Here is a 16,674-nt window from a genome sequence, read left to right as displayed (position 1 = left end):
CATGCACAAGATCAACAAATGTCAGTTATACAAAAAAAAAGAGGAGCTAGACAGCTGCATTTTCACAATAAGTCTACATAATCTCACATAAATCTGTTTGGTATGTCTTCCAGAGACTTACTGGCCTTAAACTGATGCTCTCTAAATCACAGTCATATAAAAATACCACAGTATTCAAGAAGTTTGTAAGACCTTTTTTGTCAATTTTCTTTCACATAAATGGTTTTCTCCATGCATTTCTCCCAAGTGTATAATGCTGCTCTAAACAACACCCTCCGTTGTACTCACTCACATTTTCTCTTCACATATCTTTTAAGACATAAAAAACAGATCTGGCAAAATTATCCTCTATTCCTTTTAAGCAACACAAAAGAAATTTTGCACTTTCTTTTTCCCCTATGTTAGAAGTCTGTTTCCTTTTCAGCAGTCAGGATCAGTCATTATAGCTCTCCTACACTTCCTAGTAACTGTCTTTTTATGTCTGACATATTTTTTCTTAGAATTGCTTCACTTGTGCATTTTGGAAAAATTAAGAACAATCACAGAGGATTTCTGTGTAGCAAATAGAAAGCTGGATAGAAAGTATGACAAAAATATGACGAGAGGGACCATGTCTGAGCCCAATTAGGCATGAACTGCTATTTAAAGTCAATATGAATTATGACAGACTAGATTCTCTTCATTCCTTTTCTCCCCATTACCATTCATCCTAATCCATGCTTTCATATGGGCAGACATTTCCAACCCATGTAGGTCGCTCCAAAAGTAATGCTTCCCTATTTATATCCATGGAAATTGTAACAACCACCAAGAGTTCAGTAACACTACATGATAGAGCAAATTCTCAGCTACAAAACAGTGCTTTTCAACATAGTCACCACCATAAGCTATACATTTTCATCAGCCATTAACAAGAGCCTGCATACTGCACTCATACAAACTGCACTAGTGGAGGTGACCCAACACCTCACTGTGCCTACATCCACTGTTTGGTCTCCAGAAACATTCATCAAGCATTGATGCATGTCAATGGGTGCCTTTTTTATCTGCATGGAGGAATTCAGTGACACACCTTTGCTTCATACACACTTTCATTTTCAGACACCATTCTGTCAGGCTGCCCCTCTGCTGCTGTCTGTCACACAGAAACAAAACGGAAAGGGATACTGGTGGGAAGGTTCAGCCTCTACTGCCATACCTCCAACATCTGTCTCCATGAGCAAATATAACAAAATAGGAGACAATGCTTTTGGAACAGCCTTCATTTATAATCATCTATGATAGAAAAGTATGAATAAAAGCATTAACAAAATTAATTTCTGTTACAACTTTGTTGAATAGTTTACAGCAGCATTTTTCCTTCTCACTTCATTTTTTTGTAAGAATATAGGGGAGGGGTCAGGTAACTATGTACGTACCAGTCTCCTTATCCACACTAGACAAAGAAAATCAAGAAGCTTATGTAATTTTTCTATCTGTTTTCTTTATACAAAGAATTACCACTTTACCCACTGCCAAAGTCCAATAAAAACAGAAGTTTATTAAACACAAAATGGATTTCTTCAATGAAAGTCAAAAGCTTTTAAACTAAGATATTTCAAAAGGAAGAAGCAGGGCATTCTAACAAAATATGTCCAAAGAAAAAATTTAAAAAAAGGTTTAATATCTGTTTCTAGTCAGATCCTCAATCATGCATTTTTACAGAATGAGCACTTACAATAACAGTTACAATAACAAGATACAATAATAACGACATCCCGTTATAGATTAACATAAATCAGCTTACTTAGATCAAAGTAAGTCTTTGTAGGACTACTTAATATAAATTTAAGAATAAAATAATTTTAAAATAAGATAATTACATTCCCTTTGTTCAACTTTTTCTTTCTTTCAAGGTGTTTCTTCTTTCTATTGTGTGTCTCCTCTTCCACCAGCTCATATAAAAACAGTTTGAATAATTCCCACCTCAAGATTATGGACACATCAGAGAAATACGGAATTTTTAATTACACTTTAAGAGCTTTGTCACATCAACAAAATATAAAATAGGGACAAAGCTTGAGTGAGATAGAACCGTGGAAACAAAAAAGAACAGTAAGGATGAATTCCTTGGCAGTTTTCAGTGTTTTTTTATTACCTCAACTTTTATTAAGTATTGGCATATTTTATTCAGACCACAAATGTCACTGTGTAAAAAATTTCCCATTTAATGAAAAGGAAAGAACGGTTCCAGAATCTTCACAATGTAATGTAATCCATTACAAGGCACAGAAGAGGCTGCAACTAGTTCTACCGGCCCATGTAAAAGGCTTCCCAGTAGAAAAAAAAGAAACATTACTGTTAAAGTCAGCTCTTAGTACAGGTATTTCCCTTGTGTCTACAGGAGGTGATCTGGGAGAAGAAAGAAGAATGAAGAAGGATTTTTTATCATCAGATTTTCAACTGCAATGAAGTGATTGAGGACCGCAGAAAACTAGCTCATTTAGGGATTGAATAAGAGAGTCTGAGGCATAAAACACAAAGTTCAATTCTCAATACTCCATCAAGTACTTAAGTAAATACCTAAGCCCCAGTACCTAGCAAAACCTGGCAAGTTTTCACTGCTAACACTTAATGGCTAGAGTAAGAATCCTGTAAAAATTCTAAAACACAACTGACACTGAAATGTGACCAATAAGATGGGCTACTTACTTCAATTCTCTTTTCAAACTTCTCTCCCTGTATCAGGCGATCAACATAGATTTTGGGAACATGAATATCTTCTGGCGCAAATGCTCCAATATCAACAATTTCTTCCACCTACAAAAGTAAAAAAGAAAACTAATATTTACAAACAATATGAAAAGAGTGAGTAGTTAACGAGTATTAGCAGTTAGGTGGACTTAACTACAGTGGACACTGATGAAAACCAACAGACAGGACGAAACAGATAATCCCTTTAAAATAGGCTACTTTTCATGGTTATCTTTCCTCTTCTTTCATATACAGCAAACTGCCCTTTAAATATCCTTTCCTTAAAAGGATATTTTACATTCATACTGAAAGTAGTTGATATTTTAACAGCTCAATTTGTTCAATCACCATACAGAAATATACCAAGTAACATCACAGTTGATTGCACTTACAATTTACACCCAAACAGGAGGAAATCATAAGCTAGTAAAAGAAGTCATAGTACAAAGCAGAAGTATGAATTTAAAGGTTACAAACTGAAAAGCTGCCTTGAAGTTTCTTTGCAAGACATTCAAAACAAAATTAAGATTTCTGAACTGTAGCAACTAGTTGCAAAGATCTAGAAGTTTCTACAGTTAGTGAAGCAAATTCAACACAAATGGCATCTACACACAGTACATTTAAAATGTGACCTAACTGGAGCACATTGACACTGCATTTTCCTTCTGGCTACGTCTGAGTTCAGAATGCTGTAGGTGGGGATCCTGATACAGCTCCATGTCTGCAGCAGAGCATCTCAGCCTTACCTGGTGCTCAAAACCTCAAGAACAGAGAAACATCTCACCCTAACAAAATAGACCTCATAAAACTCACACAGAATATGCCTGCATCCAATCACAGAGAAAATGTGTTATTACTACAATGCTAAAGCCATAGATTGAAGAATGTCTGAAACAATCTACTCGTAAGGAAATTAAACAGCTTCCAAACTGCTTATCATCAAAAACTAATTAAACTTCCAGGAATCTCTGAAAGAAGTCTAAAAATCCCCAAACAAGACCCTGAGCATGACATATCAGTAGGGATACATCACTTGGCAGCCATCACCAATAAGGGAACATTAAAGAATTTAAAATTTGATTTGACATCCAATTGTTACTGCACAATGTGATCAACATTAGAATCTATATAGTACTTCTGAAAGATAATTGCCTCCCTACTGTTTTGTTCTGACAATAAACAAAGAAATCCACCATAAAAGCAGCAGAGGGAGAAGAAAAAATTAAAAAAGTAGAGTACAATAAAAAGAGTGCAGCCAGCCAGTCAAAGGAGGTGATCCTTCCCCTGCACTCTGCCCTTTTGAGGCCACATCTGAAGCATTCTGTCCAGTTCTGGTCTCCCCAGTTCAAAAAAGATAAGGGAGTGCTGGAAGGTCATAAAGACGATGGGTGCCTGGAGCATCTCCCTTCTGAGGAAAGGCTGAGGGACCTGGGTCTGTTCAGCCTGGAGAAGAGAAGACTTAGAGGGGATCTTAAAAAGATCTAGGAGGCATAAATTGTAACTAAAATTAAGTATGTCAAAATATTCATATAGCAATATAATGCAATATAATGTGTATAATGCCTGCAAGATCATTCTGTTCTCCAAGTGAAATTGATCAGGATGTCTATGTGAAAAAGTAAGAACTCTGAAACGGAGAGCAGAAATATGATTTAATTGTTCTAACTCTCTCTCCCAACTCTACTCACATACGAACTAAATGATCTAAATGAAACACTGAAGATTGCTGGCAACCTATCTCTTTTAGTGTTGCCTACACTGCCACTAGAGATGAAGCTAGGCCTACAAAAGTGAAATGGAAAATCTGATGGCCATGGGAACCAGCATCTTCACTTTCTAATAAGCACTACTGTGTCCCAGTAAGTCACAGCAAGACAAAAACCAAACATCTTTATAGAAAACAACAATAATCTAAAAATAAATACCTCTGTATCTGGGTATATTCAGTTCTCTTTAATATTGCATACTCCCTTGTAAGTCTTTTTTGTATCTATAGTCCAATCCTCAGTCACCGACAGATACAAAGGAGAATATTTGTACTAACAATCAGAAGGTTGTGTGTGAATTTTTTTAAAAAATATTTTTATTATTATGTTTTACTCTCCATTTTATTTATCCTTTTTCTATTTCTCCCACATACTAAATTTACCTTACCTTTATTTTGCCACATACAGACAAATTCCTGTACACACCTAAAATCATCATACAACATCCTACCAAAGAGATACAAAATGTGGCAAAGCATTTAAAGACAACTAATCAGAGCAGATTACCTCATGTACTTTTTTTAATTGTTAAATCAAATTATTTTGGTACTACTTTGACTATCTTGATCCCTTGCTCACTTTCAATCTTAATCTCAAAGTGATAGAAGGTAGAAAGTTTGTACAGCTTTCCTATATCAGCAAAATGAAAGAGTAATTTCAGGACCATATGAGATGAGTTCTCTCTTCTAGTAGGCTCTGATTCATGACTCAAACATTCTTTCATTGATTCAAGAGTTTCACATTATCAGTTTCCTTCCTGTGTATATGTCCTTGCAAATCTTGTCTGCTTGTTGCCAGTGAAAGTCATTGAAGTCACATGGAAGTAGAATGAATAAGTTCAAACATTTCTGAATAGTAGTTTATCTGGAAGTACAACACAAAAGCTATTCTCTTCTATGATTCACAAGAGCGTTCTGTCACTCATTTTGGTATCAGCACTCATAGAATGAATGGTCACTTGTTTAAAAATATCACTTCCTTCTGTAATTTACATCCACTTTTCCCTTTTTAAAGTAGTTTGGTTTGCTTTTACTTTTACTTAAAGAAATTCAGCTAGTATTCTGAAGTTTTAACTCAGGGTTTCTAGGGGCTTCTAGAGAAAGAATGGGAATCTTGAAGGTTATAAACTTCCATAATTAAGATAACAAACAGCATTCTCGATCAAAAACTGGAAAAGAAGTTGTAATTATACAACTATTCATGTCAAAATGCTTGAACCTAGAAAGACTTTTGAGTACTCACTTTTTAACCAGTTTCTACTGCCTAATTACATGCTTTATGATATGTGAAAAATTCTCAGCTGTTTTAGTTTTTAATACGTTTTAATAAAATTGAGCTATAGCCAGACAAGAATACATAATTCTTTATTACAGGGGAAAATAATATAGTCAAAAACAGAACAGGTGGAAAGAAGGAGAATGGCTGAGCATGAGGAGTGGGATGGGAAAATTAGCAAACCTATGCATTTCTAAATTGCTTATTTTTAAAGTAGCTTTATTAAATCCCTAAAAAATTATCTCCATTATCACAGTACTCATCAGTTCATCAAACTGAAATAATAAAAATACTCAGTAGAATGGAACTAGAATAAAACGTCAACAAACAATAGAAGAAATTTACCCCCTTAGATGCTAGATAGAAGCTTATTTTAATACTTCTTCAGTTTACTGCTGGAAGAGTCAATATGTCTCTGCAATATTCATTCCAACATTTATAAAATCATTAGAAGTTAAAAAAAAAAAACAAAACAGCTAAGAGGAAAAGTCATGTCTGTCTGCTCTACTGAAGAGAAGTCTGAATGAAGCCAGAAAATGTCATCAAACATTCTCCATGGCTAATGACAAACAAGAAAAATGTCAGTCTTAATTATTTTAATTATTTAGACCGAACTTTCATAAAAAGCTTTAGTTCTGTACAACAATGGAATATACTCTTAAAACTGCCAGAGCGATAGAGGAAAGAGCAAAGTAGGTTAATATTCACTCATTTCTGTCTGAATGCAGAGGGGTAGAAGAAATGTTCTGAATTCTGTTCTGTGCTTTCCTAGATCTAAGATCAGCCACACCATGAAATTTCAATTCCTGCCAAGCTTTCATTGTAATGAAACAGCCATCAGTCAATAAAAATTCCTGAGGCATAATTTTAAATACTGAAAAGCAAGCAAATGCTAAGTCATCCAATAAAAGCAGGTCTTAGAATGAATGAAGTTGCCAGATCTGCCAAACTTAGAATAAACTTTTAAATAAGCATACAAAGGAGGTGCAGGAGAACAGCAGAAATCTGTAAAGTTCATTTTCACATTGAGGCTAGTGAGACTGATATGATTCACACTGAAAGACCTTTTAGTCCAGTAGCCCTCTTTCTTGGCAAAGAATGGAAGCTTAAAGGACTACTTTTGTTTATTCTATCCTGGTTTCTTGTCAACATGCAGTTTAGGAATCTCTATGGTTTACGGCTTGGCATAGACCGCCTTGCATCATAGCTTCTGATGAACTCTGAACTTGTCAAAGTTTCCTTGGCACTCAAAACATTTTATAACACTGCATTTCTTGTGCAAAAATATTTTTAATCGTGCCTTGTCATTTCACTGGGTGCTTCCTTTTCTTGCAAAACAGGAATAGCAGGTTCTTTGTCTATTATATATCAATGAACAATCTATGTACCTTAATGTCTTTCTGCTTCCTAGTAAACTGTTATTGTCTCTGAACATTGCAGAGAAAAACAGTGAGACATGTTGCCAATATTTCAATTCCGATCATTACAGAAGCAAAACTGACATGAACCTTCTAAGGATTGTCAACTCGTAGCTATATATTCTCATAATTTAGAATCCCCAGCTACATTATCTTTCTTTCATCTTACTTTTCGCTAAGTCTTTAGAATTAATTCCATTTTTAGTTGCCTCTGTCTTACTAAGTCAGTTCCTTCACATTTCCTGCACCTGCTACCTCTGTTTCCTGAAATGGCCACTTCTCATTTCATGCATTTAATGTTTTCCTCCACACTGTAGTTTGACAGCAAAGAAAACACAGGCTGCATTATATACACTACCTGCTCTTGGTACTCACACATAGCAGTGCTGGGATAGTAACTAAAAGAAAAATAGAAAGTATACTTCATTAATTATAAAATACACTATCTGTAAAGCTTTGTGCATGTATGCATGAATGAAATAATCCGAAGAAAATTAGCTGCCAATCTCTATCACACAGACAGTTATACTTTTCCAAACATTTCGATGTTTGATGTTGTATATCATGACCAAAATTAGTAAATACAGAAATTTCTTGAAGGAAGACTTTTTTTTTTTCTTATAAATGGACAGCTTTATTCAGTAGCTACATTTGTGAAAGAGTTGCAATAAATGTCTGGTATTAGACCCAAAAATAAACATGTACTGTAAAAATGACCCTGTATGTATAAACTGAACCTTGCAGATTTTTCCTGAAGATGTTTGTGAAGTAGATAAAGAAAAAAAAAAGCACTGCCTGCCAACTTTTATTTATTGCTGATGTTACTCTAACAAACTGGAAAAGGTTACTTTGGAAAGTCATTTTTTAGACTGCATTACGCAGTTTTCAAATTACTAAAATAATGGGAAATAAAGAACTTGTAAAAAATCCCACCATCAGTGAACAAGTTAAGGGCTACCTAATGACCAAAGAACCTGCTTAATCTGTAATGGCTATGACTGCTGAATAAAATTCTAATCATACTCCAAATCTTTCCATCCTGAACAGTACACTGTTAACAATATAAACTCTAAACAAATTATTCCTGTATTTCACTGCTTATTTTCAAAATACATTAGATTGAAAATCTTTGAGTTACAAGTTAAAAATAACTGACTTTTTTTTTTTTTAATTAAAGTTGTTCATTTATCATAGAGAAGAATTGAAACCCAAAAAATGTCAGCTTTAATCTCTACAAAAGATTGTATTTTCTTACTCATATCAAAGAAATGACAAATGAGACTGAAAGAGATCTCAAATCTCCTACACACCTGAAGAACTGTAACTTAAATGTCAGGAGATAAATTGAGCTTGACTATTAAAAACAAATTAAGAGTAATTAAAGTGCAGAAGGAGGAAGTGAAAAATTTAAAACAAAAACAGAAGATCCATCTGCAGCATCTAAGAAGGAATTGTTTGTATTTCAGTTTATGTGAGTCCTCTTAAACCACTCCAAAGACCAATGAAAACATCTTAAATAAGAATCAGAGCAGAGCATCCTAAGCTTGAGATATATAGGAAGGTAGTCAGGGTAAAATCATGCAGTAGTAGCTATTTTCTAACAGATCATGTTGGTGGTTCTCTCTGGCAAGAAAATAAAAACAAAAGGAAAAATAACAACTGCCATTTCAGTGAAGAAGACAAAAAACACTTCATCTTGAAACGGCACTTTATTTCCACACGCATATTAGTTATCCTCCTTATGTCAGAAACTCCTCATAAACAGCTGTAATTTACAAGATTTCTCAGAATTCCAGCACATGCTACTACTTTCTTTTTCTCAAAGGTGGATCACAGAGGTACATTTCATCTTCAAAATCACAGCAGCTACCCAAAAACAAACACACACCCACCAAAACCCAAAATATTCAAGACCAATGACATTTTTCTGCAATGTTGAGGAAGGAAATCAAGAGTATTTTTCAAGGAAAGGGCAAGAAGAAAGCAAACAACTGGGTTCAGAGAATTTCCACAGTTTCATCAGAAACCAAAGAAATTTAGGCATTGAGATTTTAGGCAACGACTTTTAAGAAAAATACATCTTCTCTTGCACTTAAACACTATCCTTCCTGAATGCTGTCCAGGAAGGAGATCACTAGACATGCATGGGAGTAAAGAATAATAATAATGAGGTGCTTCACAGAATCAAAAATATTATCTGAAGCTGAAACTGACATAAACATATAAATTCAATGTTTCATATAATAAGAATACATAAAGTAGTTTTGTTTCTCATATCCAACAAAAAGATTATCTCATTCCTGCTAGCAACAGTGCAGAATTGTCTTTAGCACATCTGAAAATAAGTCATAGCAAGTACAACCTCTAATCTCCTGGTCATACTAAGTTTCTGTTCTCTCTCTGTATTTATTAATCACAGGGAATAACTACTGAAGCAGATCAAGGTAATACTGACTGGCTTTAGATTCCCAACTCTTACGTAACTTCAATTATTTTTCCCCTTGTTTTAAGTAACCCTTCCCTCTTCAGTGACCTCAAAATAGAAATACATTAATCGCAGGTATCTTTCCTGGATCTGTATCTGAAAATTTCAGCACTCCCAGAAACCTATGCATTCATTTAGCCATTTTTCTTGTGACTGAAAGTTCAGTTGTTGCTTTTGATGCAGGTGGTGGAGTGGCTAACTCCTCTGGTTCCCCTTTCCCATAAAACTTCCCAGAAAACATCTAACTTGGACACAATTGGTTAACATATATTCAACCACAAACAGCACATTTCTACTTGCATGATGGCAGAATTCACTCCCTTAAATCTAGTGCTTCTTTAGATCCCAGATTAGATATAATTTTGAATAAATTCAACACCTTACATCTACCATCATACATCTATATAACACAAGGGAAAAACACATGTAAAAATTGCTTTTCTCAATACATGTATGCCAGGAGAAACTGAATGTCTCACACTCAGCTCAGGAAATCAAGAGGGGGTTCATTTCTGGTGGCTGGTGGCACAGACACAAAGCACAAAACCTCTCCAAAATGCCTTACAAAATTTGACCTAGTACCACAGCATCAAGAATGTGCTGCTGTGCAAGCTAGGAAGCCTGCTTCTTACCTGGCATTATCGCAAGATGCTACAAAAGCTGTAAGACATCTCAGACACAAATACATAGAAAACAAGAACAAAAAACACACAAACAACAAAACATATCAAAGCAACAGAGCAAATGAATAGAAAAATGAATAGATAGCATAAGAGCTTATCTAATTCACTTGAAAAATACAAGGAACCATAAGATATCAGTATTCTTACTGTTGGCCTGGAATTCAAACAGGTAAAAAAAATCACCATAAAAAATGCAAGTTTCTAACTTGAAGGTCATGTAGGAAAAAATCAGTACCCAAAAATATTTCTACTCCGAAATTGTTTATTTAAAAAAAAGCTAATATATGTGTTAGTCAATTCATTTGCAGCTCTTGACCCTCAGTGTTTGAAAAAATCAGCTCTTCTTGTCTTAAATGTAGAACTCCACAGTTGAAATTGCAATCTGGAATCAAACATTTTTTCCAAAATCCGTACATACACTTAGGTCAGAAGCTAGCGCAGCACCAACTGTATGCTTACACAAAATACTCTCTACACACCTCCCCTGTTATGATCAGGAATATATCCCAGCTCTCCTCACTGCTTGTCAGTGATTTATTCAATGAGAAGAAGAAATAAAAAGATACGCCTCCAATTTAGTCCCTACTATAGGCAGGGACATCTCCCTCTAGACCAAGTTGCTCAAAGCCCCATCCAGCCTGGCCTGGAATGCTTCCAGGGAGGGAGCATTGACAGCCTCACTGGACAACCTGTTCCAGTGTCTCACAACCCTCACAGTAAAGAATTTCTTCCTAATATTTAGCCTAAATCTACCCTCTTACAGTTAAAAGCTATTTCCCCTTGCCCTGTTGCTACACACCCTTACAAAAAGTCCCTCTCCAGCTTTCCTGTAGGGCCATTTCAAGTACTAGAAAGCCATCATCACCTTCGCTGAGTAGTTTGGTTTTAAAGCACTTGTAGGGAAGAGTGCAGTAAGAAAAGATTAAAATCTGTTCTATTGATTCAAATGACTGCTCCAAAATTCTCATTGCATTAATAGTTACTAGGCTGCAGCTTTTTAAAACTCAGTATTTTGGCCACCTGATAAAATGCATGTTTCATGCTAGTACGCATTACTCACACTGTGAATTACTTTTTTTCTAATGTTTTCAATTTGAATGTCAATTTTTTCTCTCTTTTTTTTTCCTAGGAATCTCTATCAGAAATGACAAAAAAGTTATTAAAAGCAGAATTTAAAAAAATTCAAGCTTTAAGATACACGCAAATAAGTTCCTTGAATCAAACCTAAAACTCTCCTGCAGCATTTTTTAGCAAAATAATCATGTGAAATGTGATTTCAAACAAAGACAGAAATTGTTCACTGACAAACACATTCTAAACATGATAGGACATAAGAATTACCACAGATTCAATGTACATGTTATTACAGTGAGAAGTTCAATCTACAGTATATTTAAAACCTATTCATTTTCAAATCCCCATGACACAGAATGTGAGCACTGATAATGAAATGTACTTCAAATGTGTAATTGTAATGCATAGCATATTTGGTTTTCCACAAATTATTATGGAAAACAAGAAAAAGAAACCAACCTACAAAGCTATCCTTCTTACAAGCTTCTGATTTTCAAGAGAATAAACTTTTAATTATGTGGGTTCAGATTTGGCACTTCACTGCTGGAGTACTGAATGCTAAGTGGTTAAAAGTCATAGCAGATCAGGTTGTTACTGACTGCTACTCAGATAGTTTTACCTACCCACATAACATTGTGCTGAAAACTTTGCATTCGTTTTTCTTTATCTAGTTCTTTCTTTTTTTTCCTTTTTAAATTGATACCTTCTTGAGTTAATATCATGATCTTACTTAGTCAGCTTCAGAAAATCATTGCTGATGTGATGAATATAATATTCAATGAAAAACATCCTTTTATACTTGTCACTTATGTTAAGAACAAATGCAACATTCAAAAAGAATATGCTAAAGCAAGTCTGTTATCATCAGCAGATGATAACATTTGCCCAGAAGTCAGTGCGCTGATGAAACTGATAGAAAGCCTATGCCAGATCCTAAAGCTAAATGAAGGGGGGGCTTTGTAGGTTGGTGTCTTTTTTCTTTTCCCACAACAATTGGTAGATAACCAAATATGCTATGCACTACAATTACACATCTGAAGTACATCTCATCTTGTCCAGTTTATTTCAATGCTTCTCAAAACATCTCAAGATGATCTGCACAATAGCTGTAAAAATGTTTTGCTGTCTCATTCTCCCTTGCACAGGCTTGAAAAGTGCACCCACATGAACTAATGAGGTTTAACAAGGCCAAGTGCAGGATATTGCACCTAGGTAGGGCAATCTTAATTGTACATACAGACTGCGAGAAGAACTCACTGAGAGCAGCCATGAGTTTTGAGTTTTGGTGGATGAAAAACTGAGTATGAGACAGCATTTATGCTTGCATCCCAGAAGGCCAGCAGTATCCTGGGCTGCACCAACAAATGGGTGGCAGCTGGGTGAGGGAGGGGATCATCTCCTTCTGCTCTCTGCACTCATGAGACCCATCTGAAGTACTGTATGCAGACCTGGGGCCTCAACCCAGGAATGATGCAGAGCCATTGGAGTGGGTCCAGAAGAGGGCCACAAGGATGCCCCGCTTCTACAAAGACAGGCTGAGGGAGATGGGCTTGTCCAGCCTGGAGAAGAGAAGGCTCTGGGAAGACCTCATTGTAGCCTTCCAGTACTTAAAGCAAGTTCATAAGCAGGAGGGAAGACAGTGACAGGGCAAGGGGGAAAGGTTTTAAACTAAAAGAGGGGAGATTTAGATTAGATGTTAGGGGAAATTTTTCACTGAGAAGATGGTGAGTCACTGGCACAGGCTGCCTAAAGAGGTTGCCCCATTCTTGGAGGTGTTCACGGACAGGTTGGATGGAAGGGTCCCTAGGCAACTGAATCTAATGCCTAATGTTATGGTTGGCAACCTTTCCCATGGCAGGGATTGGGACTAGATGATCTTTGAGGTCCCTTCCAACCCTAGCTGTTCCATGATTCTATGATTAGTACATACACAGATAAAAGGAAGGAATCATATACCATGAAGGGCAATAAAATCAGCAAAAAAGCACTGAAGTGTGACATTGGGCTTCCTTTTACCAAACTAAAATTACTATTGCAATGGTGTGCAAATGTTCACATGAGTTGCTTCTCCAAGACATAATCCCTGCAATTCAACTCCATCCCTACTCAAACTTGTTCTTTAACTTTCTGTACACAGCAGCCAAAATGCTTTTTAATATTACTGAAAACGGAGGTAGAAAGAGCTTTAAATTGATCAACTTTCTTTGTATGCTGTATTGTTAATTTTACTCTCTTGACTGAACATTTCAGATATCAATCTCTCTGATCAGCCCACTATGTAAGTATTCCTAATTTCCTACTAGCTTCACATTTTCTTTAGTTTGCACAGTTTGAAATGGGTTGAATTTTTTTGAGTTTGCTTCAGTGCATATATGTTTTTTTGTTCACTTACACTTTTTTTTTCCCCTCATAACATTTTGCCTCAGATATCTGACCGTGTTCTTACTTCCTGTCATTTTTCTTTTCTGCATTTGAGATAGTGTCAATTGTGTTCAAAGTGAAACCCTACTACTCTCCCCATCCTCCTCTATCCTGGAGGAACTGTGTTCATGCTTATTTAAATCTGCATCCATAAACATCTCTGATTCTGAATGTAGCCACAACCTAGTTATATCAATATATCAAGCCTCTCATCCTGTCTATGTATGTCCTGACATACCCCTAGATGCTTTAGATCCAAAGATTTCTATATATATATATATATACACACACATACACACACACACACACACACACACATAACTTTTTTTTTTTTACACTAGCATTTATATATTAAGAAAACTACAATTCTATTGTCATTTGTGCTAAGAGTTGATGTGACAGTGGTAGGGAATGAGCAGGTCAAGAGTCCATCCTGTGCCAAATAAAACATTTGTCCACTGTAATCCCCTGGGGATGCTTTCACCAATGAACCCCTAAACACAGTCAGTCATCCCTGAGTACCTAGACAACTACTGAAAAAGGCTATATCAACACAGATCAGTAAATGCCGAAGAGGAGGGTGTATACCTTGGTTCCACATGCTCCTGGATCTCAAATCCTGATCTGAGGTCTCCCATAAAATCCTAGAGCAAAGCCAGAGCCTATCTCAAACTGAGAGTTTGCTTCCTGTAATAGGGTTTGGCTTGAGTTCCATCGCCGGAGTGCCAGGGCAAGGAAAGAGATTATTTTCCACCTTAAAATAGTACGTAAAGGCATTTCACTATAAATTGTCACTGTGTAATAGCTTTGCAGAACTCTTCAGAACAAGGCTATACAGAACAAGGAGAGTTTTACTGGTGTTAAAACATTTGGGGGAGCAGACAACAAAAAAGAAGTTAATTTTTCAGTTTCCTCAATAAAATGCAATGCTGTTACTTAGTACAGATAACAGGATACAAATGGATTATTTCAGCCTGCTTCTGTCCCTCAGTGCAGCACAGTCCATTGTACCTGAGATAATGACGCTCACTGACGTGGCAGTGTTGTTACCAGGCAACCAGAGATAAAATACAGGGTTTAATGATTTTTATTTAATGTATTTTCATGAGAAAGTACATTCTCTTTTTTTCTCTTGTGATGTTATTTGAGGTGGAAATGCTGTTTACACAAGCAGATATATTTAACCATCCTCTTGCAATTTGATAAAGAAAATAATTCGAACTGGATATTCGAACAGTGAATAAGTATGTCTAAACATATTGAATATTGCCACTCACAGACACATCATGGTCATAGCTGCGATCTCAAACTGCTATGCCAGAGTTGAGCATTCAGGAAGACTCACAACAGAGAACAACAGCAGGGAACAGACGCAGCTTAGGAATGTGTGGGGCTGTTACAGATGTCTGTACACTTGTCCAGGACAGAGTGAAAACACGCCTAAAATCATCCCTCACCTCTTCAGCACTGTCATTATGCCATAGAATCATAGAATGGCCTAGGCTGAAAATATCTAGTTTCAACCCACCTGCCACGGGCAGCGTTTCCAACCACTCACGAGAGCTGAGTAGAGGGGAACAATCACTTCCCTCTTCCTGCTGGCCACCCCTTTTTTAATGCAGCCCAGAAACACATTTGGCCTTCCGGGCTGCAGGCGCACACTGCTGGCTCATGTCCACCTTCTTGTCCACCAGGACCACCAAGTCCTTCTCCACAGGGCTGCTCTCAAGGGGCTCTTCACCCAGTCTGCATAAATACCCAGGATTGCCCTAGCCCAAGTGCAACACCTTGCACTTGGCCTTGTTGAACCTCATTAGGTTCACATGGGCTCACTCCTCCAGCCTGTCTTCTGGACAGGCTTCCCTTCCCTCCAGTGTATCGACTGCACAGGTCAGCTTGGTGTCATCTACAAACTTGCTGAGGGTGCACTTGATTGCATTGTCTATGTCATTGATAAATATGTTGAAGAGCACCGGTCCCAAAACTGACCCTTGGGGGACACTGCTTGTGACCAGCCTCTACCCTGATACAGAACCATTGATCACAACCCTTTGGCTGCAACCAGCCAACTGATTCTTAATCCACCAAACAGTCAGATGTGGTGCTCAGGGACATGATTTAGCCAAGGATTGTTAGTTAGGGTAGTATGGTTAGGTTGTGTGTTGGACTTGATGATCTTTAAGGCTTTTCCAACCTGAGCAATTCTATGATTCTATGAAATAACAGGAATCAACCAATTCTGCTTGAACTCCTTTCTGAACCTTAATACTGGTCATTTTTAAAGTAGAAATTTCACCAGAGCTACTTCAGTTGGATCTGTTACAGATGATTCCTCATGTTTCAGTAATCATCCTTGCTATCAGGCATTTTATCAGGTTCTACTTCCTCTAACCTCGAAAAACAAAAGAAATGCATTTAACAGTCCAAAATACTCAGTTAAGTAAACACACTTTGCATTTCATTAGAAGTTTATGATCAATGTATTTATGACTCTGGGAAGGCTACTGCATTTGGTTCAGAACAGCTACTTCTGAGTATTTGACTGGTCAGAACAAACAAAGCTGAAGCTCAGATATCTCAATCAGAAATTTGTTCAAGGCAAATTTTAAAATCCATAACCCTGCTGTGAGCAACAGACGTTAACTGGTAACAGCACAGCCTTACTTCTTCCTCCTCTTTCACTGCCCTCTCTAAACACAGACAGCTTTGTTTAAGGCAAACAGTATTTTTAAGTAAGCAACAGCTACCAGTCTGTGAGCCACAAACATGTGGCTCTGCTCTTACCCTCCACATCAGGAAGCGCTGCCAAGTTATCTTCC

General features: G+C 36.7%; 1 protein-coding gene across 2 annotated transcripts in view; it reads right to left on the bottom strand.

Annotated features, from left to right (window-relative positions):
* The window catches only part of OXCT1 (3-oxoacid CoA-transferase 1), a 92,643-nt gene that overhangs the window by 39,129 nt on the left and 36,840 nt on the right, over positions 1-16,674 (bottom strand). For both annotated transcript variants that reach the window (XM_090130681.1, XM_090130680.1), the window contains exon 8: positions 2,692-2,799. In XM_090130681.1, coding sequence (XP_089986807.1) covers positions 2,692-2,799 — 108 coding nt within the window. The remainder of the gene's footprint in view (positions 1-2,691; positions 2,800-16,674) is intronic.

This window comes from Phasianus colchicus, chromosome Z (genome assembly GCF_987193195.1).
Source record: "Phasianus colchicus chromosome Z, bPhaCol1.hap1.1, whole genome shotgun sequence".
NCBI classification, from domain to species: Eukaryota; Metazoa; Chordata; class Aves; order Galliformes; family Phasianidae; genus Phasianus; species Phasianus colchicus.
The sequence above is the reverse complement of the archived record's forward strand: the minus strand, read 5'-3'. Positions and strand labels throughout refer to the sequence as shown.